At 37.0% G+C, this 26,274-nt stretch overlaps 3 protein-coding genes across 3 annotated transcripts; 2 read left to right on the forward strand and 1 right to left on the reverse strand.

Moving 5' to 3' along the window:
- Window positions 1-3,732: 3,732 nt before the first annotated feature.
- LOC131946440 (intraflagellar transport protein 22 homolog) lies at window positions 3,733-10,321 on the reverse strand. The gene is made up of 6 exons (XM_059307206.1): window positions 10,189-10,321; window positions 8,429-8,511; window positions 7,610-7,693; window positions 6,827-6,925; window positions 6,173-6,270; window positions 3,733-4,342 (listed from the first exon to the last, which is right to left on the reverse strand). Exons 1-6 carry the CDS (start codon window positions 10,225-10,227, stop codon window positions 4,191-4,193), a joined length of 555 nt encoding a protein of 184 aa, XP_059163189.1. The 5' UTR covers window positions 10,228-10,321; the 3' UTR covers window positions 3,733-4,190.
- A 69-nt stretch (window positions 10,322-10,390) lies between these two features.
- Window positions 10,391-16,692, forward strand: LOC131946438 (protein ABHD11-like). Its single transcript, XM_059307205.1, has 6 exons — window positions 10,391-10,571; window positions 10,877-11,027; window positions 15,027-15,200; window positions 15,469-15,639; window positions 15,788-15,975; window positions 16,325-16,692. Exons 1-6 carry the CDS (start codon window positions 10,447-10,449, stop codon window positions 16,476-16,478), a joined length of 963 nt encoding a protein of 320 aa, XP_059163188.1. The 5' UTR covers window positions 10,391-10,446; the 3' UTR covers window positions 16,479-16,692.
- Window positions 16,693-19,107: 2,415 nt separating this feature from the next.
- On the forward strand, window positions 19,108-26,220 carry LOC131946433 (protein ABHD11). Its single transcript, XM_059307194.1, has 6 exons — window positions 19,108-19,191; window positions 21,679-21,829; window positions 23,595-23,768; window positions 24,018-24,188; window positions 25,334-25,521; window positions 26,006-26,220. The coding sequence occupies exons 1-6, from the start codon at window positions 19,112-19,114 to the stop codon at window positions 26,157-26,159; spliced, it is 918 nt and encodes a 305-aa protein (XP_059163177.1). The 5' UTR covers window positions 19,108-19,111; the 3' UTR covers window positions 26,160-26,220.
- Window positions 26,221-26,274: the final 54 nt, after the last annotated feature.

The following is a 26,274-nucleotide window of genomic DNA, read 5'->3' on the forward strand; positions in this document are numbered from 1 at the left end:
TGGTATGTAGCTGTTACAAGGGTTGGCATGTAGCTGTTGCAAAGGTTGGCATGTAGCTGTTGTTAGGGTTGGCATGTAGCTGTTGTTAGGGTTGGCATGTAGCTGTTGCATGGGTTGGCATGTAGCTGTTGTTAGGGTTGGCATGTAGCTGTTGCAAAGGTTGGCATGTAGCTGTTGTTAGGGTTGGCATGTAGCTGTTGTTAGGGTTGGCATGTAGCTGTTGCATGGGTTGGCATGTAGCTGTTACATGGGTTGGTATGTAGCTGTTACATGGGTTGGCATGTAGCTGTTGCATGGGTTGGTATGTAGCTGTTACAAGGGTTGGCATGTAGCTGTTGCATGGGTTGGTATGTAGCTGTTACAAGGGTTGGTATGTAGCTGTTGCATGGGTTGGCATGTAGCTGTTACATGGGTTGGTATGTAGCTGTTACATGGGTTGGCATGTAGCTGTTGCATGGGTTGGTATGTAGCTGTTACAAGGGTTGGTATGTAGCTGTTGCAAGGGTTGGCATGTAGCTGTTGCAAGGGTTTGCATGTAGCTGTTACATGGGTTGGTATGTAGCTGTTACAAGGGTTGGTATGTAGCTGTTACAAGGGTTGGTATGTAGCTGTTGCAAGGGTTGGCATGTAGCTGTTACATGGGTTGGTATGTAGCTGTTACAAGGGTTGGTATGTAGCTGTTGCAAGGGTTGGCATGTAGCTGTTACATGGGTTGGTATGTAGCTGTTACAAGGGTTGGTATGTAGCTATTGCAAGGGTTGGCATGTAGCTGTTACATGGGTTGGTATGTAGTTCTTACATGAGTTACCATGTAGTTCTTACAAGGGTTGGTATGTAGCTGTTGCAAGGGTTTGCATGTAGCTGTTACATGGGTTGGTATGTAGCTGTTACAAGGGTTGGTATGTAGCTGTTGCAAGGGTTGGCATGTAGCTGTTACATGGGTTGGTATGTAGCTGTTGTTAGGGTTGGCATGTAGCTGTTGCATGGGTTGGCATGTAGCTGTTGCAAGGGTTGGCATGTAGCTGTTACAAGGGTTGGTATGTAGCTGTTGCATGGGTTGGTATGCAGCTGTTGTTAGGGTTGGCATGTAGCTGTTGTTAGGGTTGGCATGTAGCTGTTGCATGGGTTGGCATGTAGCTGTTGCATGGGTTGGCATGTAGCTGTTGCAAGGGTTGGCATGTAGCTGTTGTTAGGGTTGGCATGTAGCTGTTACAAGGGTTGGCATGTAGCTGTTGCATGGGTTGGCATGTAGCTGTTGCAAGGGTTGGCATGTAGCTGTTGCAAGGGTTGGCATGTAGCTGTTACAAGGGTTGGTATGTAGCTGTTGCATGGGTTGGTATGCAGCTGTTGTTAGGGTTGGCATGTAGCTGTTGTTAGGGTTGGCATGTAGCTGTTGCATGGGTTGGCATGTAGCTGTTGCATGGGTTGGCATGTAGCTGTTGCAAGGGTTGGCATGTAGCTGTTGCATGGGTTGGCATGTAGCTGTTGCATGGGTTGGCATGTAGCTGTTGCAAGGGTTGGCATGTAGCTGTTGCATGGGTTGGCATGTAGCTGTTGCATGGGTTGGCATGTAGCTGTTGCATGGGTTGGCATGTAGCTGTTGCATGGGTTGGCATGTAGCTGTTACAAGGGTTGGCATGTAGCTGTTGCATGGGTTGGCATGTAGCTGTTGCATGGGTTGGCATGTAGCTGTTGCAAGGGTTGGCATGTAGCTGTTACAAGGGTTGGTATGTAGCTGTTACATGGGTTGGCATGTAGCTGTTACATGGGTTGGCATGTAGCTGTTACAAGGGTTGGTATGTAGCTGTTACAAGGGTTGGTATGTAGCTGTTGCAAGGGTTGGTATGTAGCTGTTGCAAGGGTTGGTATGTAGCTGTTACAAGGGTTGGCATGTAGCTGTTGCATGGGTTGGCATGTAGCTGTTACAAGGGTTGGTATGTAGCTGTTACAAGGGTTGGCATGTAGCTGTTACAAGGGTTGGTATGTAGCTGTTACAAGGGTTGGTATGTAGCTGTTACAAGGGTTGGCATGTAGCTGTTGCATGGGCTGTCATGTGGCTCTTACTTGGATCTATATCTAAAGTGTTATGTTACTGTAGGGCCTATCCATTTATATATTAAGTGTTCTAGTTCACGTAGTGGCGATAAAAGCACACAATACACATTATTTTGTGAACACATTATTAAACCCAAACCATGATAACACATCTGGCTAACTGTGACACACACAAAACAACAAACTAAATGACAAAATCTAGTGAGTAGGGCCTATAGCAGAGAATGCAGCAAGTCATGGTTTTAGTTCAGCCTAGACCTAGATTCTGCCTAACAGACCTTCGACCGAAGCCGTGAAGATAAGGCAGCTTTCAATTCTCTAGGCGTGACGATTTCACGTAAAACAAAATATGCACATATGAAACGAAATAAGAAAAATACCAAAACATAAGCATCCAACTCAGCCTATAACTTAACACAAAACCAAAACCAACGCTAGGCATTGGTTTAAGCTTAACACTAACCATAGCTATTACCTAACCCTGTCCGGGGGTAATGTCCTACTGGGCGGGGGGTAATTGACAGGGGGTTGATTACTCCTGGGAGGTAATATCGGGGGGGGGGGATGCCCTGTTCCCGTGTGTGACACCCGACCCAGTGAAGAACTGAGCAAGTTTTTTAATCCAGAGAATTCTCGTGGTTTGCTGCAAGCAAAGTTGCCAGGTCAAAATTTCCATTTCGTGCCATTTGTAACATCTGCTCAGTCGGTTTACTTCTAGACTGAGGCTATTGTAATTTACGCGTTGCCCTAAAATATAAGCTACATTATTCAACCTTTGAATGATCCGCATCTGAAATAAATGTGTTAGAAAATTCTAGATGTATGTGTGGATGTCGTTACGTGTGTGGTATGGACTGGGCAACTAGTTAAAGTTGTAAGTTGAAAGCTTAACAAAGATTGCATAGTTACCATATCAAGCAGGAATAATTTTAAGTTCTGTTTTTCCTGCGTCAGATAGACCTATCACGTCAAATGAATAATTTAATTAAAGGTGGCGTACGTTGTTTAATTAAAATATACAGATTAAACTTTAATTACATTTGAATGGGTCAACATATGCCATTTCTGATTAGAAAAATGTTTCTAGACTCCCTTAAAGTATGACTGTGTGTGGGGGGGGGGGGGGGGGGGGACGACAACGCCGACACAGTTTATATATTACCTAACCAACGAGGCAAGTACTACCTCACCTGTCAAGTATTGTATATGATCACCCAGGCTAAACCAGTGTAGCCTGTTTACTTTTGTTATCTGTTCAATGTTTAGCAAGATTGTCTACCCTGCTAGCTCCACCATTTCTCACAAATCTGGGACAACAGAAAAACTTGACAACAAACAGTGGTGGTCTTAGGGTACAGGGGAACTAGATGTTTTGTACATCAGAGGCGTAGCAATGGAGGGGGGGTACGTATGACCCCGGGCGCCGACCCTAGGGGAACCAAAATGGGTTGAAAAAAAATTAAAAGCTCATTTTAGCTGCAGTTTTGAATAATAAATATGAAAAATATATGGGGGGGAGGGGGGCGCCAAATTGAAACTTTGTCCACAGGCGCCGGGAGGGGTCGCTACGTCTTTGTTGTACATAACAGATCATGGCTACATGACAGATCCAGAAGATTTGTTAACTTCCCATACTGATATGGCCGTTTAAAAAAAACAACACAATTTTTAAAAATTCAAATCAACTTTAATAAATTTCTGATATTTTGAGCTGCCATGTTTCAAAACTCTTGCATGACTATAAGGAAACTATAAAACACTTATAATACAACATTAAGTAGTGCTGAACCTTCATATACCTTAGTATTGTAAGTAGTTTTATCTCAACAATGTTAAACCAAATTTAATATATGGCACAGTTCTTAAATTGCAGGATCATATTCAGCTATGGAAAGCACAATTTTATATCAAAGTTCTAACTTTAGAAGTAATGCCAATAAATGTGAATTTAAAATATAGGGAAAAGATTTTGTAATCAATTACGTATTTACCTTATGTGTCTATTTGTAATAAAAAACAATATTTCTGCTTCACCATATCCATGGAAAATTTAGTTTTAAAAAAACAAATTAAATGTATCCAACACAAAACAGTATAAAAAGTATCACAGTAAAAAATGTCTGACTAAAGGGAGCTTATTGGTTCATTAGAGTTAGTTCCTCTTGCTCTCTATTGCTAGACATGGCTTTCACAAGTGATGAGAGAAATCTGCTGAACTCTCGTCTCACAGCCTCCGCGTCTTCGTCTAGACTGGTGTGGAGGAGGGGGATCTTACTGAAGCTGTTGGCTGTTGGACAGACAGATACAACATTTTAGTTGTAGGACAGACAGGGATACAACATTTTAGTTGTAGGACAGATACAACATTTTAGTTGTAGGATAGACAGATACAACATTTTTGTTGTAGGACAGATACAACATTTTAGCTGTAGGATAGACAGATACAACATTTTAGCTGTAGGACAGACAGATACAACATTTTAGTTGTAGGACAGACAGATACAACATTTTAGTTGTAGGACAGATACAACATTTTAGCTGTAGGACAGACAGATACAACATTTTAGTTGTAGGACAGATACAACATTTTAGTTGTAGGATAGACAGATACAACATTTTAGCTGTAGGACAGATACAACATTTCAGCTGTTGGATAGACAGATACAACATTTTAGCTGGAGGATAGACAGATACAACATTTTAGCTGTAGGATAGACAGGGATACAACATTTTAGCTGTAGGATAGATAGATACAACATTTTAGCTGTAGGATAGACAGATACAACATTTTAGTTGTAGGATAGACAGGGATACATAATTTTAGCTGTTGGCTGTATGAGAAACATGGACAAATAATTTTAGCTGTAAGATATGCAGGGATAAATGATGTTAGGTGTTGGTTTATGATAGGCGGGGCAAATAACTTTAATTTGTAGAAATTTCAGCTCTAGGCTGAGGAATGAACAAAACCAATGTACGCTACAACAAGCTACATGATTCCTTGCTTGCTCTTTGTTGATATTCAAATAACAAGAGCAGAGAGATTTTTAAAAATGTGGATCTGCACTTTAGTGTAAGTGCTTGAGCGTGCAGGTGTTAATTCACAGAGAAAGAGACAGCAAAGATAAGAGCTATTTTGTTTTAGTTTACTGAAATACATTTAAAAAATATCACCTGACCTTATAATTTCTAAAAATGGCTTATCTTAACTTCTATCATTACAACATTTTGAAAATAAAAATAAAAGTAAGCAGGGTGTTTAGAAAGAAAATAAAGTGTTATTGTACTGAAGCAAGGAAAATTTTTAGAGCAAAACTGGGCATTTTAGCAGCTGTAGGTAAGATAACTTCAAAATATTACAGTATTTTATCAGGAAGTCCATGACCAAAGATGGGACGGAGTGACCTAGCGGTAGAGAGCTGAATCGCTAACCCGTAAGTCTTGGGTTCAAATCTAGGTTCAAGTCACAAGACCGTCCCTGAGTCCACCCAGCTCTGATGGGTACTCAACTCACATTAGGGAAAGTAAAGGCAGCTGGGAATAGTGCTGACCACACTATCCCTCTAAATGCAGAGGTCACAGAAACAAGTGAACCTTAGACCATCAGGTTTGAAAGAGAACCTTACTTACTTTACTTTTACATGACCAAAGAAGGCTAGCAGAAACCTTACTCATGATGCTCTATTTACAAAACAAAAATTTCTAAAAGGAAAAAATAAACTTGTAGATTGAAACTGTGATTTCTAAAATCTAATTATTATACACAATAATTCTTTATTTACTTCTGGTTATTTGAATTTCAGATACACAAATTATTTTTAAAACTATCAAGCAAGTTTTCTGGATTGTATTTCATAAGTTTAAGATGAATGTAAAATTTTGCAAACATTTATTTAATTTTTGTTTGCTGTTTTTGTAGCAACCAATACTTTAAAAATAAATAGAATAATAAATATTTTTAATAAAATTATTCAACCAAGTTTTCATTATGAGCCAGCAATCTTTGCACCACTAATCTTTAACCTCCGCTTTTTACATGTTTTTATTTATGTACATCACACATGGATAAAAATTCATCAATTTGATATGGACACCTTATTGAAACTATTGAACTCACATGGTTCTGATGATTCCCCTGCTGTGTTGGGCTTATGGTGAGCAAATACATAACACTGAGACTCTTTGAGATGCTGGTTCCCAATTATAAAGTTATACCTATGGTAAATTACAATCAAATATAGTAGTTTCAAAGCTCAAATTTATAAAGACATTGGAAATATATTGACATTTTTAAAGGACACAGAAAACATATAATTCCCAATCAATTGTTTCATCTGAGCAATCCTTTGCATAGATATTTTATCTTTAAAGTTACAAAGTTATTATCTACTCCTGAATGCTGTTAACATGTCATAAAGAAATTTATTGCATATGGAGATAAAAAATGTCATGATGACATTGAATTAATATGGAGGTTAAATGCAGGTCACCATGACTTTATTTGCATCCTTATTACCGTATGTCTCAGCATTTATTTCTATAATTAAAATATTATAATGATGGATAAATAAGTGATATTATTATAAGGACCAATGCATATTTTGTATATAATTTATATTGTGAATATGTATGGTACAGAGGTATAGAGTATACTTCCATATAAGTAGAAATAATTATATTTTTTCAAAAGGAAGTAATTGATGCTCTGAAAGCATCTGCCTTTAATCTTCCAATAATAGAGCAAATGTTAGTGTTCAAATGTATTTATTACCAGATATCCAGCTCTTTATCATGATTTGGGTGGTCGGGGTTGAATACAAAAATAGCACCAGAGGCATCTCTCACCATTGCTGGCCAGCAAGGTTCAAACCTGCTCACAAAATACATTTTATTAGTCTCAAGTTACAAGGTTCAAACCTGCTCACAAAATACATTTTATTAGTCTCAAGTTAAACCTGCTCACAAAATACATTTTATTAGTCTCAAGTTACAGCAAGGTTCAAACCTGCTCACAAAATAAATTTTATTAGTCTCAAGTTAAACCTGCTCACAAAATACATTCTATTAGTCTCAAGTTAAACCTGCTCACAAAATACATTTTATTAGTCTCAAGTTACAACAAGGTTCAAACCTGCTCACAAAATACATTTTATTAGTCTCAAGTTACAACAAGGTTCAAACCTGCTCACAAAATACATTTTATTAGTCTCAAGTTACAAGGTTCAAACCTGCTCACAAAATACATTTTATTAGCCTCAAGTTAAACCTGCTCACAAAATACATTTTATTAGTCTCAAGTTAAATTTGACAAACACATTTTAAATTATGTAAATTTTAGACAAGCTTGTGAATGAATGATAGGGGTGGAGGGGGAAGGCCGTTTTTCAGAAAGCATTTTAAAAAATATATTTGAGTAAAAGTAAAACTCTATTCAGTCATTAAAAATGTACAGGGATGGTTAAAGGTGTGGAGAGGATGAAATGTTTAAAAACACTGTACTGGTATTTGTTTACAAAAAGTTTAACTGATATTTGTTTACAAAGACCATCCTTACTTTTTGTCACCACTACAGTCCCATAGTTCCACATCTATCCCACCACGTCCTGTATCAGCAGCTCCAGTTTCAAACTCAAGAATTCTAAAATAAACAGTCATGATAATTGTTATTTTAAACTCAAGAATTCTAAAATAAACAGTCATGCTCATTGTTATTTTAAACTCCAGAATTCTATTAAAAACAGTCATGGTTATTGTTATTTTAAACACAAGAATTCTAAAATAAACAGTCATGCTAATAGTTATTTTAAACTCCAGAATTCTATTAAAAACAGTCATGCTAATTGTTATTTTAAACTCAAGAATTCTAAAATAAATAGTCATGCTCATTGTTATTAAACTCAAGAATTCTAAAATAAACAGTCATGCTAATTGTTATTTTAAACTCAAGAATTCTAAAATAAATAGTCATGCTCATTGTTATTAAACTCAAGAATTCTAAAATAAACAGTCATGCTAATTGTTATTTTAAACTCAAGAATTCTAAAATAAATAGTCATGCTAATTGTTATTTTAAACTCATGAATTCTAAAATAAACAGTCATGATAATTGTTATTTTAAACTCAAGAATTCTATTAAAAACAGTCATGCTAATTGTAATTTTAAAATGAATCTGCTCAAGTTTTACATTTCCCCATCATACATCTGGTACCATTTAGACAAAATGAGCAATAAAACTTGCAAAAACATGCATGAGCTCTATTACTTGATTGCAAGGCCACAAAAGTAATTATAAAATGATGCTACTAATATGTGAGGCACAGAGAAAAATTCTGAAATTTGTTATTGAATGTGCAAACTAGTTTTAGTACCTACCTGACACCTTGAGTAGGGTGGTATTCTCCACCTGAGAATTCTGTTGCGTCTGCTAGAAAATTGCTTAAAAATGTTTTTCCAGACTGTCAAAAATATAAGATGTAATATATCATACTTGTGATACACTATATTCTAAATATTATAAACAGTTATTGTTATAAATGTTTAAAGTCAAAACTGTTTTCTACAAAAATATCAGGACAATATCGTAACCATGGATACTGTTCCCCCCCCCCCCCCTCTGCTGCTCTTAAGATTTGTTAGGATTTAACTTAGTTTGCTATAGGACTTAGTAGGATATTAATATAAGGCCATGGCTATTCCCAGCCGGTTGGGAATAGCCGTATTGGGGCTATTCCCAGCCGACTGTGAATAGCCCCAATACGGCTATTCACAGTCGGCTGTCATTTCATACTAAATACGACTGAATAATATCTTAAAATAATAAAAGCATTTATTGTGACTGGGGAATGAGGTATAGATTAACTTTTATTTAGGCTCATATCAGACATATCTGCTACAAGCTACGTAGGTCAAGGATGATTAGATGATCAATTTTACACTTTAAATCTATACACTAGAATAATAGATCTAGTAATTTTTAAATGAATAATACTAATTAAGCATTAGTTTATTTGGTTGTTCACATTGCTATTCAACTATCAATTACCATTAAAAATTCACATTATCACATAGATCTAGAATAAATATCAGGTGAAATAGGATGTCCTTTTCATCAGCTATTATTCAGTTTCCATCACACTTTTGTTTTTTCTCTTAGCAAAAATCTACGGGACAGGTCTTTTTTTTTTGCTGAAATGCCAACAATTACGTCACAAACGAAAAAAAATTAACAAAAATAACCCTCCCATGAGTAACTGAAGTAGAATCTAGACATAATTGTAAAAAAAATATTTTGATAATAACAATAAGAGGCATACATTAAGGGTCAGACCAATTGGCATCTGATGGATTTGAACACCCACCTTCTGGCATGACAGCCTCTCCCTATGACCACTCGACCACACATCTTCATGCTCAATTTGATATTTTTAACATTAAAATTTAAATCTATCAAAAACAGTCACGACTGTGAATAGCCCCAATACGGCTATTCGCAGCCGGCTGTGAATAGACACTTCGTTAATATAATTAATTATAATTAGTAGGCCCTAATTAGTCACCAGTAAGAGTTAGCAACATATGAAAATAAAGTCTCATATTTATTATATAAATATATATAAATATAATATAGGTCTATTAATTACGATTACTAGATCTAGATCTATCTATTTTATAACCTAAAATCTAAAACTATTACTAACTTTAGAAACTCTGATCTAACCATAGTGTCTTAGATTAAGTATTACTAAGTATTAGTAACTAGCTAGATCTAGGTCATTAAAACTAAAAAAGACATTAATTAATTATTAATTAGTAGGCCTAATAAAATACTAAAATAGTTATGTCTAGTAGATCTAGATCTAATCTAGTACAGTACTGAGTACAAAATACTATCAATCAACGTAGTCCAATAATTATTAAATTAATTATTAATTAAAATTCAATAGGCCTAAGGCCTAACCCCTAACTAAATGATGAATTTTGAAATAAATTCTTAAATGTTTGAGTTTGATGATAAATTGATAGGCCCTATTTAATAATTTATTTATTATTTAAAATTATTGACATGATCTCATCATGATATCCATATTGAGTCGTAAAATTTTAAATAGATCTATAAGTTATTAAAATATTACCGCAGTTGGTCCAACCATAATTACTTTGGCTTTAGACATAACTCGCAACTTATTGGTAAAATATGTAAAATTGAAGCAAATAAATTAATAAAAGTGTTTAGAAACTGTTAAATTATCATAGTTTACACTGGCAACAATGGAATTCAATGGGAGGCTACTCTGAATCATAAAACATTTAAAAAACTTGAGCGGTTATTATACACGGATGAAACAAAAAAAAAGGTTAAATAAGAAGATCTAGATCTAGTCCAACAAACAATGATCGGATTGAGGAGTAAAGTTTCGTTTGTTGATGTTGCGTATCGACAGTCTTTATTATTTTATAATTTAACGAAAACGCAATGTAAACAATGGAAGCATTTCTCAGCAGTTTCTTCACCAATGTAATTTTATTTAGGTTATCTATCTAATAGGCCTAATAAAAAATATTTATAATTTATTGTTATGTAGGGGCCTATTTACTACCTATTTATTTAGTATTTAGTATTTAATACTATTTATTTAGATCTATAATTTTATTTATTTATTTTAGGTGCGTAAAATCGGCCGAGGCTAGTAATGTGCGAAAAAGTTGCCACATTGTTAAGGCTTACTTTAAACTGTAATAGAAGTATATTGTGATATAGATCTATTTGTTGTTTGCTGTTTAAATAGATATATCTCAATTCAGATTTTAAAACTTTTACAGTGCAGATGTTGAGCTGTCGTACACAACTTACCCAGACCATGAGCACACAGTTGATGTAAAGAAAACCCCACTTATATTCCTTCATGGTCTGTTTGGTGCTAAAGGAAATTTGCACAGTGTTTCAAAGCATCTTGCAAGTGATGGCAGGAAGGTAAAGTTTTAGTTTTTCATTGACTCTAGACACAAATTTAGTTTAGTGAAATACCACTCAGCATACATGGGTACTCCTGGGTAGGGTCCTGTGATGACGCAAGATTACGTCAGACATGTTGAGCAGATATAGTTTAGCAGAAACAGACTATAGGCCTAGTTGGTTGGTTAGAGAGGCCAATGGGCGCACAGGGCTGACCGGTCACGTGGGACGGTCAGCTGACCACTGAGGCGTGGGGCAGTAGAGCGATAGGCCAGTAGTTGTTAGGTAGCGGGCAGAGACGGCCGAGAATGTAGATAGTTAGGAGATCATGATTAGATAGCGAAGAGTAGAGAAGGTGTTAGGTTGTAGAATGTAGATAGTGTTAGGATTGGTCGTGGGAGTTAGTAGTATAGTGAACAGTCAGTAGTAGAAGTAAATAGTACAGTGTAGATCAGTTAGGTAGAAACTTGAACATATATATCATTTTAATAAAGAACAATTATAGTTGAACTTGAACTGCGTGTTGTTGGATCCATTCGTTCCGGCCTCCCTTAAAATCCCCACCCTCACATCTGGTGGAGCGCGGGTCGAGGACAGGAAAGAAAGTATATCAGCTACTCATGACGGAGTACATCTGGTGTACAGCTTTCTTCAACTCAACACAACAGCGGGTTTCTTCAACCGGAACGAGTGGATTACCAATACAAGGGAACAGTCACCATGTTCAAAAAGATAAGTACCTTCCATCATTTTTTTTAAACGTTTGGGTTTATACCCGTGCTGGATAGTTTGTACCAGTGGTTTTTCTGCCTTACACATTCTATTGTTACGCCCTGTTGCCTTAGTTTTGTTTACTTTCCTCAACACACACACATACACATACACAACCATGGAGGCAGAGTTTCAATGCTATAAACAGGGCATACTATTAGACAAAACAGGAGAAGAAGTTGAAACATTTGTAGAGAATAAATTAGGAAACAAGATAGTCAAGATAGTAAAGCATGTCAAGAACAAAAGCAGAGTTAGCGTTAGAATTAGTGAAACGGAAAGTACAGCACATAGATAACACGCAACTGCCCAAGAACATCAACCCCATGACCAAGAATATGACCCGGACCGTCCCCATAAATGATTTTGAACAACGGACAAAAGTGAAGTCAAGTCGAGTTTTTGTGTTGATCTAAGTAGTCGAGGAAATCGACGTGAAGTCGTACAGTCAGAAGTCAGTGTAGTCAAATCTGAAGTCAATTGTGTTATTGAAGTCAGTGAAGTATAAGTCAGAACTGAAGTCAAAGAAGTTATTTGAAGTCAGTCAAGTCAGTCAATAAGTTGTTGAAGTCGTAGTTAAGGTCATAGTGACGTAGTCATGTTGCAGTCAAAGAAAAGTCTTTGAAGTTATATTAAAGTCGTTGAGGTCATAGTGAAGAAGTGAAATCGTCGAGTTATAGTGAAGTCTTTGAAGTCAAAGTGATGTCGGTGAAGTCTTTGAAGTCATATTGAAGTTGTTGAAGTCAAAGTGAAGTCTTTGAAGTCATATTGAAGTCGTTGAAGTCAAAGAAAAAGTCTTTGAAGTCAAAGTGAAGACGTTTAAGTCGTCGAAGTTTAAGTCGGTCAGTGAAGTCTTTTAAGTTGAATTGAAGTGAAGTCGTCGAGGTCAAGTTAGTCTTCAAAGTCAAGTTAGTCTTCAAAGTGAAGTTAGTCGTCAAGTTGAAGTAATTGAAGTCGTCAAAGTGGAATCAGTCGTTAAATTGAAGTCAGTCAAGTTACTGAAGTCAAAGTGAAGTCAGTCAAAGTGAAATAAGTCAAGTTACTAAAGTCAAAAGTGAAGTCAGTCATTAAGTCAAACCAGCCTGTTTTTTGTCAGAAGTCAGATAGTGAGAGCTGCTCCACTATATGATTACGTGTTCAAATGTTATTTGAAACGGCACGATTATTGATATACACTTACATGTCTATTCTTTTTGTGAAGCTATTTCTAAGCTCTAGTAGTGTTTACGTCTATTGAGTTTATTAGGCTTTACAGATTGTTGTTAGATTAGAGTGTACTATTTTGTATTTGGTTATTTTTGTAATGTTATTTTTGTAATGTTAATTTTGTATGCTGTATGTACCGCCAGACAAGTGTTCAGCACGTTTAAATTTGGGATTGAGGTTTTTTTAATGGAAGGTACCTCTGTCTGAATACTTGTCTGCGCGGGCACTAAGATAGTCACGTAAAACCATTGCTCATGGTCTCGTAATACAATTTCAGACCCACCAGCGCTATTCAGAATGAGACGAGATGAAGCCGACACTTCAAAGAATGCCGCCACCTGAAGCCCTGATTACGTTGAATTACCTGGACAGCGAACAGCCCTGCTTAACAGAGAATTGCCCTGGTCAAGACAGCGGACGCATCGCCACCGCTTCGCCCCCGCACTGGGGTTGAATAACAGACCGCCAGCTACGTACACCTACGTCGGCACATACAAAGGGTAGAAGACCCATCGTCCAAGTTCCCAGCGTCGGAACGTTACGTCATTGTTCGCCGCCGCATCAGACAGCTTCAGTTCATCGTATAACCACTCTGCTTGGACGTCTCAACCAGCGTTGAGATTGTTGCGTCATCACATTGACCAACGAAAGTTACGCGTACACCCGCCTCACGGGAATTTACGTCGACCAACGCCACAACCCACCCACCACAGAGGAACGCCAGCGATTACATAACACTTACACAAACACACTGCTCGCTGAGCCGTTCAACCAGTTACACATTCTACTAAGATTAGCTCAAGGCCAGTACACGACAACCTAGCCAGAACTGAGTTTCACATGATTGGATTCACACATACCATGAAACATAGACATACATTATCAAGCAGAGACACCACAGACGTCAGGATACCTACACAAGAACGAAAACAATGACATTTTTTTTTCAAGAACACAGATACAAGATTTTATGTTTTTGTAAACTGTGCTGTCCCATTTTGTATTTGATTTACATGATTGATGTTAGGGATAGAATAGAGTAGTAAGATAGATAGTTGTTGATGTATTAGATTAGTAGTAGACGCTGAAAAATATAATTTGTCAGCTACAGAAAGGGAGGGAGATATGTGATGACGCAAGATTACGTCAGACATGTTGAGCAGATATAGTTTAGCAGAAACAGACTATAGGCCTAGTTGGTTGGTTAGAGAGGCCAATGGGCGCACAGGGCTGACCGGTCACGTGGGACGGTCAGCTGACCACTGAGGCGTGGGGCAGTAGAGCGATAGGCCAGTAGTTGTTAGGTAGCGGGCAGAGACGGCCGAGAATGTAGATAGTTAGGAGATCATGATTAGATAGCGAAGAGTAGAGAAGGTGTTAGGTTGTAGAATGTAGATAGTGTTAGGATTGGTCGTGGGAGTTAGTAGTATAGTGAACAGTCAGTAGTAGAAGTAAATAGTACAGTGTAGATCAGTTAGGTAGAAACTTGAACATATATATCATTTTAATAAAGAACAATTATAGTTGAACTTGAACTGCGTGTTGTTGGATTCATTCGTTCCGCCTTTCGTAAAAATCCCCACCCTCACAGGTCCTCACAAGCCTTTAGTGCCATAACCTCCCAGTTCTTACACCTTGCAACTGTTTGCTGCTGAAAGGTGCCTTTAGGCAAGCAGTGTTAGTGTTTCTTCCAGACTCTTTTATCTGAGGGTCAACATTTTCCGGGGGGGGGGGGGGGGGGGGGGGAAACGGGACGACACTAGTAAAATTATGTTTGCTATATAAATTCCATCTCATTTGTCGTCCCCCCCCCCCCCCCCCCCAAGAGATGCCTGGAAGAAACTCTGTAGGCAGGGTGGTACTCTTATTCCTAATACCTAAATAAACGTGTAAAGGGAAATAATCCATGCAATATCTTTGTAATGTAACCCATTTTACAAAAAATAGTAAAGTTAAGAACACACATCGGCAAATATCTTTTGTTTTGCAGTTGTCATAATAACTTCTTCCAGTTGAATTTGACTATTGGCTTGATTACAGGTGATTACATATGATGCTCGTAACCATGGTGACAGCCAGCACACACCTGAGTTGAACTATGACTGTATGGCGGATGACTTGGAAGGTTTAATCAAAGACTTAAAGCTAACGAATGTCGCTGTAATGGGCCACAGCATGGGGGGAAAGACAGCAATGACTTTGGCTCTAACTAAGGTAAAGCTCAGGTTTTGTGTTTCATCATGAGCCCAGTTTACAAATGTATCATCAGATCATTTACAGAATATTTCAGAATTATGGTACAAAAACTTGATGGCCATCATATTTACTTAATAAAATCTAACCTAATTTTTTAAACTTGATTAATTTAAAAATTAAAATGTTAATTTTGCTTGCTTAAGGATAGATATATAATATTAATATTAATTAGCTCTTAAATTTAAATACTGTTTTATGAAATTGATTAACCTTTGCGTTTGGCTAGCCTGAAACAATGAACGCCCTGATCGTGGTTGATGTAGCCCCAGGCAAAAGTCCAGGAGTGGAGGAGCTACGCAAGTATGGAGAGGCAATGAAGAATGTTAAAATACCTCCTGGGACATCAATTGTCAACGCAAGAAAACTGGCAGGCGTCCAGCTAAGCCCAGTCATTACTGTAAGTACATCTACGCTATTAGTACATCTACCTGTACAACCATACTGTAATTACATCTACCTGTACAATAAAATCTACCTGTACAACTATTTTAAAAAATTCCATGTCCAACTAATATATTTTTTCTTATTTTGTGGTTTGGTTTTAGAATCGTGCAGTTCTCCAGTTTCTCCTGACCAACTTGAGAGAGTTTGAGAATGGAGAAATCAAATGGAGGATGAACTTAGATGCTTTCCTCAACAATTACGATTTCATCCACATGTTCCCTCAAGAAGAGGCTCAACCTTTCACAAAACCAACCCTGTTTATTTTTGGTTCCAAATCCCTACACTACAAGTGAGTGAGCCCAAATTTTTGCTAACATTTTGTTTTAACTTCTTTAAATAATAATCTTTAACTTGAGTCATATAAATGATCTTCTGGTAAATGGTAATTCATGTTAGCATTCTGTGTTGACACCCCCCCCCCCTCTCAACCTGGTCTGGCTGTTATTTATCTAATCTAGGAAAAAAAATTTCAATTCCTAGTTATGAATTAATAATTAATATCTACAGTGTGTTCATTTATCATAGATCTAGATATGACCTTTTACTTTATTTTTTCTAGTTAAATATTTTCTTAAAAAGAATTAAATAGCCTTGTCAAATCAGTTAGACCCCATATTTTTGTTACAATTTGTCCACAGATCTGAAGGGGTTGATAGGATACCTAAGCTGTTCCCCAATGCTGATATAACTTCCATTAAAGATGCCGGGCACTTTGTTCATGCTGAAAAACCTATTGAATTTGTGAATGTTGTTAGAACATTTTTGGACTCTCTGGATGAAAAACCTAGCTGATAGCTAGTTGCACGAATTTTTTTAATAAATGAAAATGACAAAATAACGACATGGTCATATTAAAGGAACTAATTGCTTCAAAATGATACCAAAATTATGTATAGATATGACAGTTTTAGTGTAAAAATTATGGGGCCAATTAAGCCTATGGAGAATAAAAACAAAAGTTTGTAATGTTGAGAGTATAGAAAAAAGAAATATGGGAAATAAACTCTGCGTAGGTGTACCATTATAAATTTTCAAAATAGTACTTTTTTTAATGCATTGATAACTGCATGGAATATCTCTACATTTTTTTTAAATTTAAAAGTGGTCCATTAAAAATTATTGAAGTAAAAATTGACTACTGACTAGGTTCAATAATTTAAATCCAACATCACAGTAGTAAAAAAAAAACAGGCTTGAGTTCAAAAAATAAACATTCCTAATTCCTAAGTAAACACTGAAACAGTATCATAGACAGATCAGTATTGTGCAACATGAGTGTTTTTGTCTTAAAGAAAGCATGTCAGTTAAGAGATATACAATCTTTTAGTGTCGTTAGATAACCAAACAGCTGGCGCGAAACATACCTCAACATTTACAAGAATCGAGCATTTCACACAGATGCTAGACACGAGGATTTCTTTTGACAGTGAGGGACAATTGGGTCGTGGGATGACCTATGGTCAGTGGGCCAGGTACCAAACTATCAGTTTAGCTAGCCTGCGAACTACTTGCTAGAACATTCCTTCCAGTTGTGATAACATTTTGAAAGGTTGATGGGTCAGTGGGCCGGGTACCGAACTATCAGTTTAGCTAGCCTGCGAACTACTTGCTAGAACATTCCTTCCAGTTTTGATAACATTTTAAAAGGTTGATGGGTCAGTGGGCCGGGTACCGAACTATCAGTTTAGCTAGCCTGCGAACTACTTGCTAGAACATTCCTTCCAGTTTTGATAACATTTTAAAAGGTTGATGGGTAGCCTGCGAACTACTTGCTAGAACATGCCTTCCAGTTGTGACAACATTTTAAAAGGTTGATGGGTCAGTGGGCCAGGTACCGAACTATCAGTGTAGCTAGCCTGCGAACTACCTGCTAGAACATGCCTTCCAGTTGTGATAACATTTTAAAAGGTTGATGAGTCAGTGGGCCAGGTACCGAACTATCAGTTTAGCTAGCCTGCGAACTACTTGCTAGAACATTCCTTCCAGTTTTGATAACATTTTAAAAGGTTGATGGGTCAGTGGGCCGGGTACCGAACTATCAGTTTAGCTAGCCTGCGAACTACTTGCTAGAACATTCCTTCCAGTTGTGATAACATTTTAAAAGGTTGATGGGTAGCCTGCGAACTACTTGCTAGAACATTCCTTCCAGTTGTGACAACATTTTAAAAGGTTGATGGGTAGCCTGTGAACTACTTGCTAGAACATGCCTTCCAGTTGTGACAACATTTTAAAAGGTTGATGGGTCAGTGGGCCAGGTACCGAACTATCAGTTTAGCTAGCCTGCGAACTACTTGCTAGAACATGCCTTCCAGTTGTGATAACATTTTAAAAGGTTGATGGGTAGCCTGCGAACTACTTGCTAGAACATTCCTTCCAGTTGTGACAACATTTTAAAAGGTTGATGGGTCAGTGGGCCAGGTACCGAACTATCAGTTTAGCTAGCCTGCGAACTACTTGCTAGAACATGCCTTCCAGTTGTGATAACATTTTAAAAGGTTGATGGGTAGCCTGCGAACTACTTGCTAGAACATTCCTTCCAGTTTTGATAACATTTTAAAAGGTTGATGGGTCAGTGGGCCAGGTACCGAACTATCAGTTTAGCTAGCCTGCGAACTACTTGCTAGAACATGCCTTCCAGTTGTGACAACAGTTTAAAAGGTTGATGGGTACAGGGTCTGGGGACATGTCTGACAACAATAAGGATAAGCTAAGGATGAAAGGGGGGGGGTGACCAGTGTTTCTTCCAGACTTTTTCTCCGGAGGGGGGGGGGGGCGGTAGACTGTTAAAAGTATATATTTTCTTTATAAATTTCATTTCGTTCGGGGGTGTGTGTGTGTTTGTGTCGGCCTACATAGGCCTATAATTTAAATATATGCCGCATACGCGAACATGTATGTGTATATGCTTTTTTGCCTTGGTGTCACCCCCCTAAATGATGTCTCCCGGTGCGATCCGCCCGCCCTCGCTACGCCTCTGACTTCATCTGCCCACGTGTCTTGGCCACGAACTGGAAACTAAGATGATAACAAGGGTTTGAATTAAACGATTTTTAAAAATAAAGCGGTCAATTAGTTGAAGCATTCAGTTGGGTCAGTCCAAAGACAATCGCTGAATCGGGCAGTCCAGCGCTGACCATGGCTTCGTCATGTTTCATCTTTAACCTCCAGGTGTAGTTACTAACTTTTATTATGAGCTTTCATTTCACTTGCTTCCTTTGTCTGTCTTAATCCTGTTTATTTGTCTGTCTAGATCGAAACGGGCGAGCAAAACTTCGGGCAAGAACAAGCTTTTTAATTACTTAAACTTTTTAAATAAAATAGAATCTCGTAGAAAAAAATTGCGCACCAAGTGAACGCCATACAATCGGTGTATAATAGTGCGGAATATTATTACTACTTTATAAATTCACTTGCATTTGTTCATAATGCGTATCGGCAGGCTTTATTATTTTACAAAAACGCCTTGTAAGCAATGGAAGCATTTTTCAACAGTTTCTTCACCCGTGTAATTTTAATTTTATTTATAATTGTATTTAATTTTTTAATACTAATAGTAATACTAATTAGAATCTAGTAATTAGATCTAGATCTAATCTAACTAAGGTAATCTATTTATCGTTTTAGCGTAATCAATTCGGCAGGCGCTAGTAATGTAGGGATAAGGTAACTAATGAATATGGCTTGAATATGAATATATTATTGAATATTCTACTAAAATACTAAAGATAATTGAATATTAAACCACAGTTAAGGGTTAAATCAATAAAAATATCCTGAAATTAACGTTTAACAACAGATACTAAATTTGCTTTTAAAAACAGCGGCCAACTTGAGAAAATATTTTGAGTCATTTCCCTTTAATTTCTATTTGTATACAAATAGTTTGCTGTTAAATTCGATTGTCTTGTTTTTAAATACAAAGTATGCGTTTTTTTTTTTTTTTTAAATTATGTTTTTAATTGACTTGACTTGATGTAATTTTTTATAAATTAAGGAAATCCCGATTTTTGTAGAGCTACTACTACTACTACTATTGTTGTTTGCAATTTTTATTTCATGTTTTCATGTTTTTCCTCTTTAATTAGTGATTTAATCAAGAATGAAGTCACGTTTTTTTTTTTTACCTCTCTTCACCTCAGAACCCCCCCCCCCCCTCCCACCCATTTTCGCTGTCACGAAATAGTCCTGATGTCGAAAATAACCTTTTTGTCCTGCCTTTTAAGAAGTCAAGCTATAATTCTAACAAAAAAGAATGTTTTTAGCATTTTTGTATTAGGCGACATACATAACGTTTCGTGTTTCCCCCTTCCCACGTAAAACGTCTCTCAAAAACCAGTTACTCCACTGATTAAGTGCGGGATGTCATTTATGGTAGATCTCAAGTCCTAACCTTTCATACACATTTTGAATAACATTTGTTGTCAAAATGTTGATACCAAATAGTGAATACCCAAAATGATTGATATGGGGTTGTCCATAAACGATGTCACATAGGCTATGTTAATGTGACGTCAACTTACGTAGGACCGCAATTTATGACCTATAATGAAGGGGTGATCGGGGAGCGGAGGATGCGTGCAGTGTTTCTTCCAGACTTTTTTCTCCGAGGGGGCACTTGAAATCTTCGGGGGGGCGGTAAACTTTCTTCGGGGGGGCGGACACTGTTAAAAGTATATATTTTCTATATAAATTATATAAATTTCATTTCGTTCGGGGGGGCGGTAAAAATTTTTCGGGGGGGCTTCGCCCCCCCGAAGAGATGCCTGGAAGAAACTCTGGATGCGTGACGTCAATGCAGAGGCGTAGCGACCCTTCCCGGGGACAAACTTTTCGATTTGCACCCCCCCCCCCTCGAGATTTCGATTTGCGCCCCCCCCCCCCCCCTCAAACTTTCGATTTGCACCCCCCTCAACCTTTCAATTTATTCTTCCAACCCATTTTGGTGCCCCCTAAGGTCGGCGCCCGGGGACATATGTAACCCCCCCCCCCTCGCTACGCTACTGCGTCAATGATGGAAGACTTCTATAATGCTATGCTCAATGAAAATAAGGAGCATAAAGCGTTAGTTTTCATGCACACCTTTGCTCATAACCATGATCATAACTATTGCAAGCCTGTTGTCTTGAGAGGTGTTAAATGACCTCAGCACATCATCCCCGCATAAAAGGCCTGCCACTAAATGCAGTTTCTTCCAGGCATCTCTTCAGGGAGGGGGGGGGGGGGGATGGGGGCTTTGCCCCCCCCCCCTTGAAGAAAGTCTACCGCGACCCCCCCCCCCCTCGAAAATTTCAAGTGCCCCCCCCCCCCCCCCCCGGAGAAAAAAGTCTGGAAGAAACACTGAATGCACCCCTTATCAGAGGCACTGCTCCCAATGTATGGAGTTGTGGTAGGAAATGTCACGGTCAGTAGAAGTTTGTCTGAATTATTCTAAAGGACTTCCCAAAGTTTCTTGGCGATTGGATCATTTTGGTATTAATGCAAATGAACAAGGAGACAAACACAAAATTTTAAGTAGCGGCATATTGATTAGAGGTAAATTAGATCAACAAACAAATTGTTATTAAGGCTAAAACTAGAAAAATATTGACACATTTTCGACGTAGCAGTGAAAACACGGTCCACGGCTTTTATTTTTAAAAATTGGCTCAATTGTAATTATGGATGGATGGAATTTAGGTGAGGACAGAGAGTTGAGATGGGAGGGGGGGGGGGGTGCAGGTTTGTGGCGGTGGGGTAGAGAGTTTTTAGCGATATGTGTACAGTTGCGGGTGCCGGATGCCAATCTCACAAAAGAGTCAATGTTCAATTTTATGTATAGGCTAATTCTCTCAACGGCTTGCCCGACAATGCAACAATGCCTATATATATATATATATATATATATATATATATATATATATATATATATATATATATATATATATATATATATATATATATATATATATATATATATATATATATCTTAATTAAGAATTTGAAACTTGTACAGTGCACATGTTCAGGTGTCGTACACAACTTACCCAGACCATAAGAACACAATTGACGTTAAGAAAACCCCACTTATATTCCTTCATGGTCTGTATGGTGCTAAAGGACATTTGCACAGTCTATCAAAGCATCTTGCTAGTGATGGCAGGAAGGTAAAGTTTTAGTTTTTCATTGACTCTAGACACAAATTTGGTTTAGTGAAATACCGCTCAGCATACATGGGTATGTCTTAGTTTCATAACCTCCCAATTCTTACACCTTGCAATTATTTGCTGCATTGAAAGATGCCTTTAGGCAGGGTGATACTCTTATTCCTTATGCCTGAATGAAGTTGTAAAGGGAAATAATTCATACAATATCTTTGTTAGGCAAACCATTGTAAAAATAAACCGGAAGTCATCTCCCCTAAACTTTCTCGAATATTCTTATATAACTTGGAATATAGACATGATTTTTAATTACTTAACCTTTTAAAAATAGAATAGAATCTCATAGAAAATAAACCGGGAGTGATCTCCCCTAAACTTTCTCGAATTTTCTTATATAAAACAACAGGGGATGGGAACTCGGGCTATAGACATGATTTTTAATCCATTTTAAATACTTAAAGTTTCACAAATAGAATAAAATCTCTTAGAAAAAAGAATTGCACACCAAGTGAACGCCAAATAAAAAAGTGCATAATAGTGCGCAATATTATTAGTACTTTAAAAATTTACATTAGTTTTTTGAGAAATCGGAAGTAGCGTAAATTACTACTTCCGGTCAACGGAAATTACTCAAAATTTAACAGAAGGTCGAGAATTAGATCTTATACTTACATGTGAAATTTCATTTATCTATCTGAAATATTACTCACGTCATAGGCTTTTGAAAAATTCAAAGTAGAAAAAGTACCACTTCCGGTTATCGGAAATCGCTCAAAAGTTGATACGGATCTACGATTTTGATAAAATACTAATATGAGAAATTTCATCAACCTAGCTGTAACGGTACTCAAGTTATCGTGTTTACACACAGACACACACACACACAGACACACGGACAGAATTGCAAAGCCCAGTTTTTCAGACTGGATTACGCATAAAAACTCTTAATTTTGATAAATCTGGATTGATAATTTTTGTTCGATTAAAATAAGTCCTCTATACTTCGGATGTGATGAAGGACTGAGATGTAATCCGGTGAAAATTGTTAAAATTTCAAGTGATTTTTGTGCACGATTACAATACTTTCTCTATACTTCGTATATACGAGAAAGTAAAAAGAATTGCGCACCAAGCGAACGCCAAAACAAAATGTGCATAATAGTGCGCAATATTATTAGTACTTTATAAATTTACATGCGTTTTTTGAGAAATCGGAAATAACGTAAACTAGTACTTCCGGTCAACGGAAATTACTCAAAATTTGACAGACGGTAGAGAATTAGATCTTTTACTTACATGTTAAATTTCATTTATCTATCTGAAATAGTACTCAAGTTATAGGCTTTTGAAAAATTCAATGTAGAAAAAGTACCTCTTCCGGTTATCGGAAATCGCTCAAAAGTTGATTAGGATCTACGACTTTGATAAAATACTTATATATGAAATTTCATCAACCTAGCTGTAACGGTACTCAAGTTATCGTGTTTACACACACACAGACAGACACACAGACAGACACACAGACATACGGTCAAGATTGCAAAATTATGTTTTTCCGTATCAGTGAGGTGTGAAACGTCGAGATTTGTAAAAATCTCGATTTTTTTTTTTTTTTGCACGATTACAAGACTTTTTCTATACTTCGTTTATACGAGAAAGTAAAAAAAAAGGAATAGTTAAGACACACATCGACAAACAAATATCTTTTGTTTTGAAATTTTCATAAATAACTTCTTCCAGTTGAATTTGACTATTGGCATGATTACAGGTGATTACATATGATGCTCGTAACCATGGTGACAGCCAGCACACACCTGAGTTGAACTATGACTGTATGGCGGATGACTTGGAAGGTTTAATCAAAGACTTAAAGCTAACGAATGTCGCTGTAATGGGCCACAGCATGGGGGGAAAGACAGCTATGACTTTGGCTCTAACTAAGGTAAAGTTCAGGTTTTTGTGTTGCATCATGAGTCCAGTTTACAAATGTATCATCAGATCATTTACAGAATATTTCAGAATTATGGTACAAAAACTTGATGGCCATCATATTCACTTAATAAAATCTAGCCTGATTTTTTTAATTTGAATAATTTAAAAATTGAGAAGTGAATTTCACTTACTTAAGGATAAATATATTATATTAATATTAATTAGCTCTTAAAATTGATTAACCTTTGCGTTTGGCCAGCCTGAAACAGTAAACGCCGTGATAGCGATTGATGTAGTCCCAGGCAACAGTCCAGGAGCAGAGGAGTTACGCAAGCATGGAGAGGCGATGAAAAACTTTAAAATACCTCCTGGGACATCAATTGTCAAAGCAAGAAAACTGGCAGACGTCCAGCTAAGCCCAGTCATTACTGTTAGTACATCTACCTGTACAACTATACTATAACTACATTTATCTGTCCAACTATACTGTAAGTACATCTACCTGTACAACTATACTATAACTACATATATCTGTACAACTATACTGTAAGTAGATCTACCTGTACAACCATACTGTTAGTACATCTACCTGTACAGCTATACTGTTAGTACATCTATCTGTACAACTATACCGTTAGTACATCTACCTGTACAGCTATACTGTTAGTACATCTACCTGTACAGCTATACTGTTAGTACATCTACCTGTACAGCTATACTGTTAGTACATCTATCTGTACAGCTATACTGTTAGTACATCTACTTGTACAGCTATACTGTTAGTACATCTATCTGTACAACTATACCGTTAGTACATCTACCTGTACAGCTATACTGTTAGTACATCTACCTGTACAGCTATACTGTTAGTACATCTACCTGTACAGCTATACTGTTAGTACATCTACCTGTACAGCTATACTGTTAGTACATCTACTTGTACAGCTATACTGTTAGTACATCTATCTGTACAACTATACCGTTAGTACATCTACCTGTACAGCTATACTGTTAGTACATCTACTTGTACAACCATACTGTAAGTACATTTATCTGTACAACCATACTGTTAGTACATCTACCTGTACAACTATACTGTTAGTACATCTACCTGTACAACTATACTGTTAGTACATCTATCTGTACAACTATACTATAACTACATTTATCTGTCCAACTATACTGTAAGTACATCTACCTGTACAACCATACTGTTAGTACATCTACTTGTACAACTATTCTGTAAGTACATCTACCTGTACAACATACTGTTAGTACATCTACCTGTACAGCTATACTGTTAGTACATCTACCTGTAAAGCTATACTGTTAGTACATCTACTTGTACAACTATACTGTTAGTACATCTACCTATACAGCTATACTGTTAGTACATCTACTTGTACAACTATACTGTAAGTACATCTACCTGTACAGCTATACTGTTAGTACATCTATCTGTACAACTATACTGTAAGTACATCTACCTAAAGGACGAAATCTACCTGTACAACTATTTAAAAAAATTCCATGTCCAACTAATATATTTTTTCTCATTTTGTGGTTTGGTTTTAGAATCGTGCAGTTCTCCAGTTTCTCCTGACCAACTTGAGAGAGTTTGAGAATGGAGAAATAAAATGGAGGATGAACTTAGATGTTATCCTCAACAATTACGATTTCATCCACCAGTTCCCCCATGAAGAGGCTCAACCTTTCACAAAACCAGCCCTGTTTATTTTTGGTACCAAATCCCCACACTACACGTGAGTGAGCCTAAAGCCTGACTAAATTAAAAAAAATTATTTGAGTAATTAATAATCTTTAACTTGAGTCATATAACGGATCTTCTAATAATTCATGTTAGCATTCTGTGTTGACACTTCCCCCCCCCCACCCCCCTCAGCCATGTCTGGATGTTTATCTAGGAAAGAAATTGTTCAATTCCTAGCTATGAATAAAAAATTAATCTCAGCAGTGTCATTTAGCATGGATACATTCAATAAAATTGCATGGTTATATATCTAAACTTTATTTTTGCTAGTTAAATATTTAAATTAAGTAGCCTTGTCAAACGAGTTACACTCCATATTACTGTTACAATTAGTCCACAGATCTGAAGGGGTTGATAGGGTACGTAAGCTGTTCCCCAATGCTGATGTAACTTCCATTTTGTCCACAGATCTGAAGGGGTTGATAGGGTACGTAAGCTGTTCCCCAATGCTGATATAACTTCCATTTTGTCCACAGATCTGAAGGGGTTGATAGGGTACGTAAGCTGTTCCCCAATGCTGATATAACTTCCATTGAAGATGCCGGGCATGCTGTACATGCTGAAAAACCTATTGAATTTGTGAATGCTGTGAAAACATTTTTGAACTCTCTGGATGAAAAACCAAGGTGATGTTAGACCAGTGCATTTTTGGTTTCCTTAACAATTTAGTCATTCCTCTTAGAATTTTATATTTAACACCTATAAATAAATGATGAAAACAATATATGCTTGGTGTCATTTTATT

The sequence above is a fragment of the Physella acuta genome, unplaced genomic scaffold (assembly GCF_028476545.2).
Source record: "Physella acuta isolate Inbredline_101_S28 unplaced genomic scaffold, ASM2847654v3 ptg000561l, whole genome shotgun sequence".
NCBI lineage: Eukaryota > Metazoa > Mollusca > Gastropoda > Physidae > Physella > Physella acuta.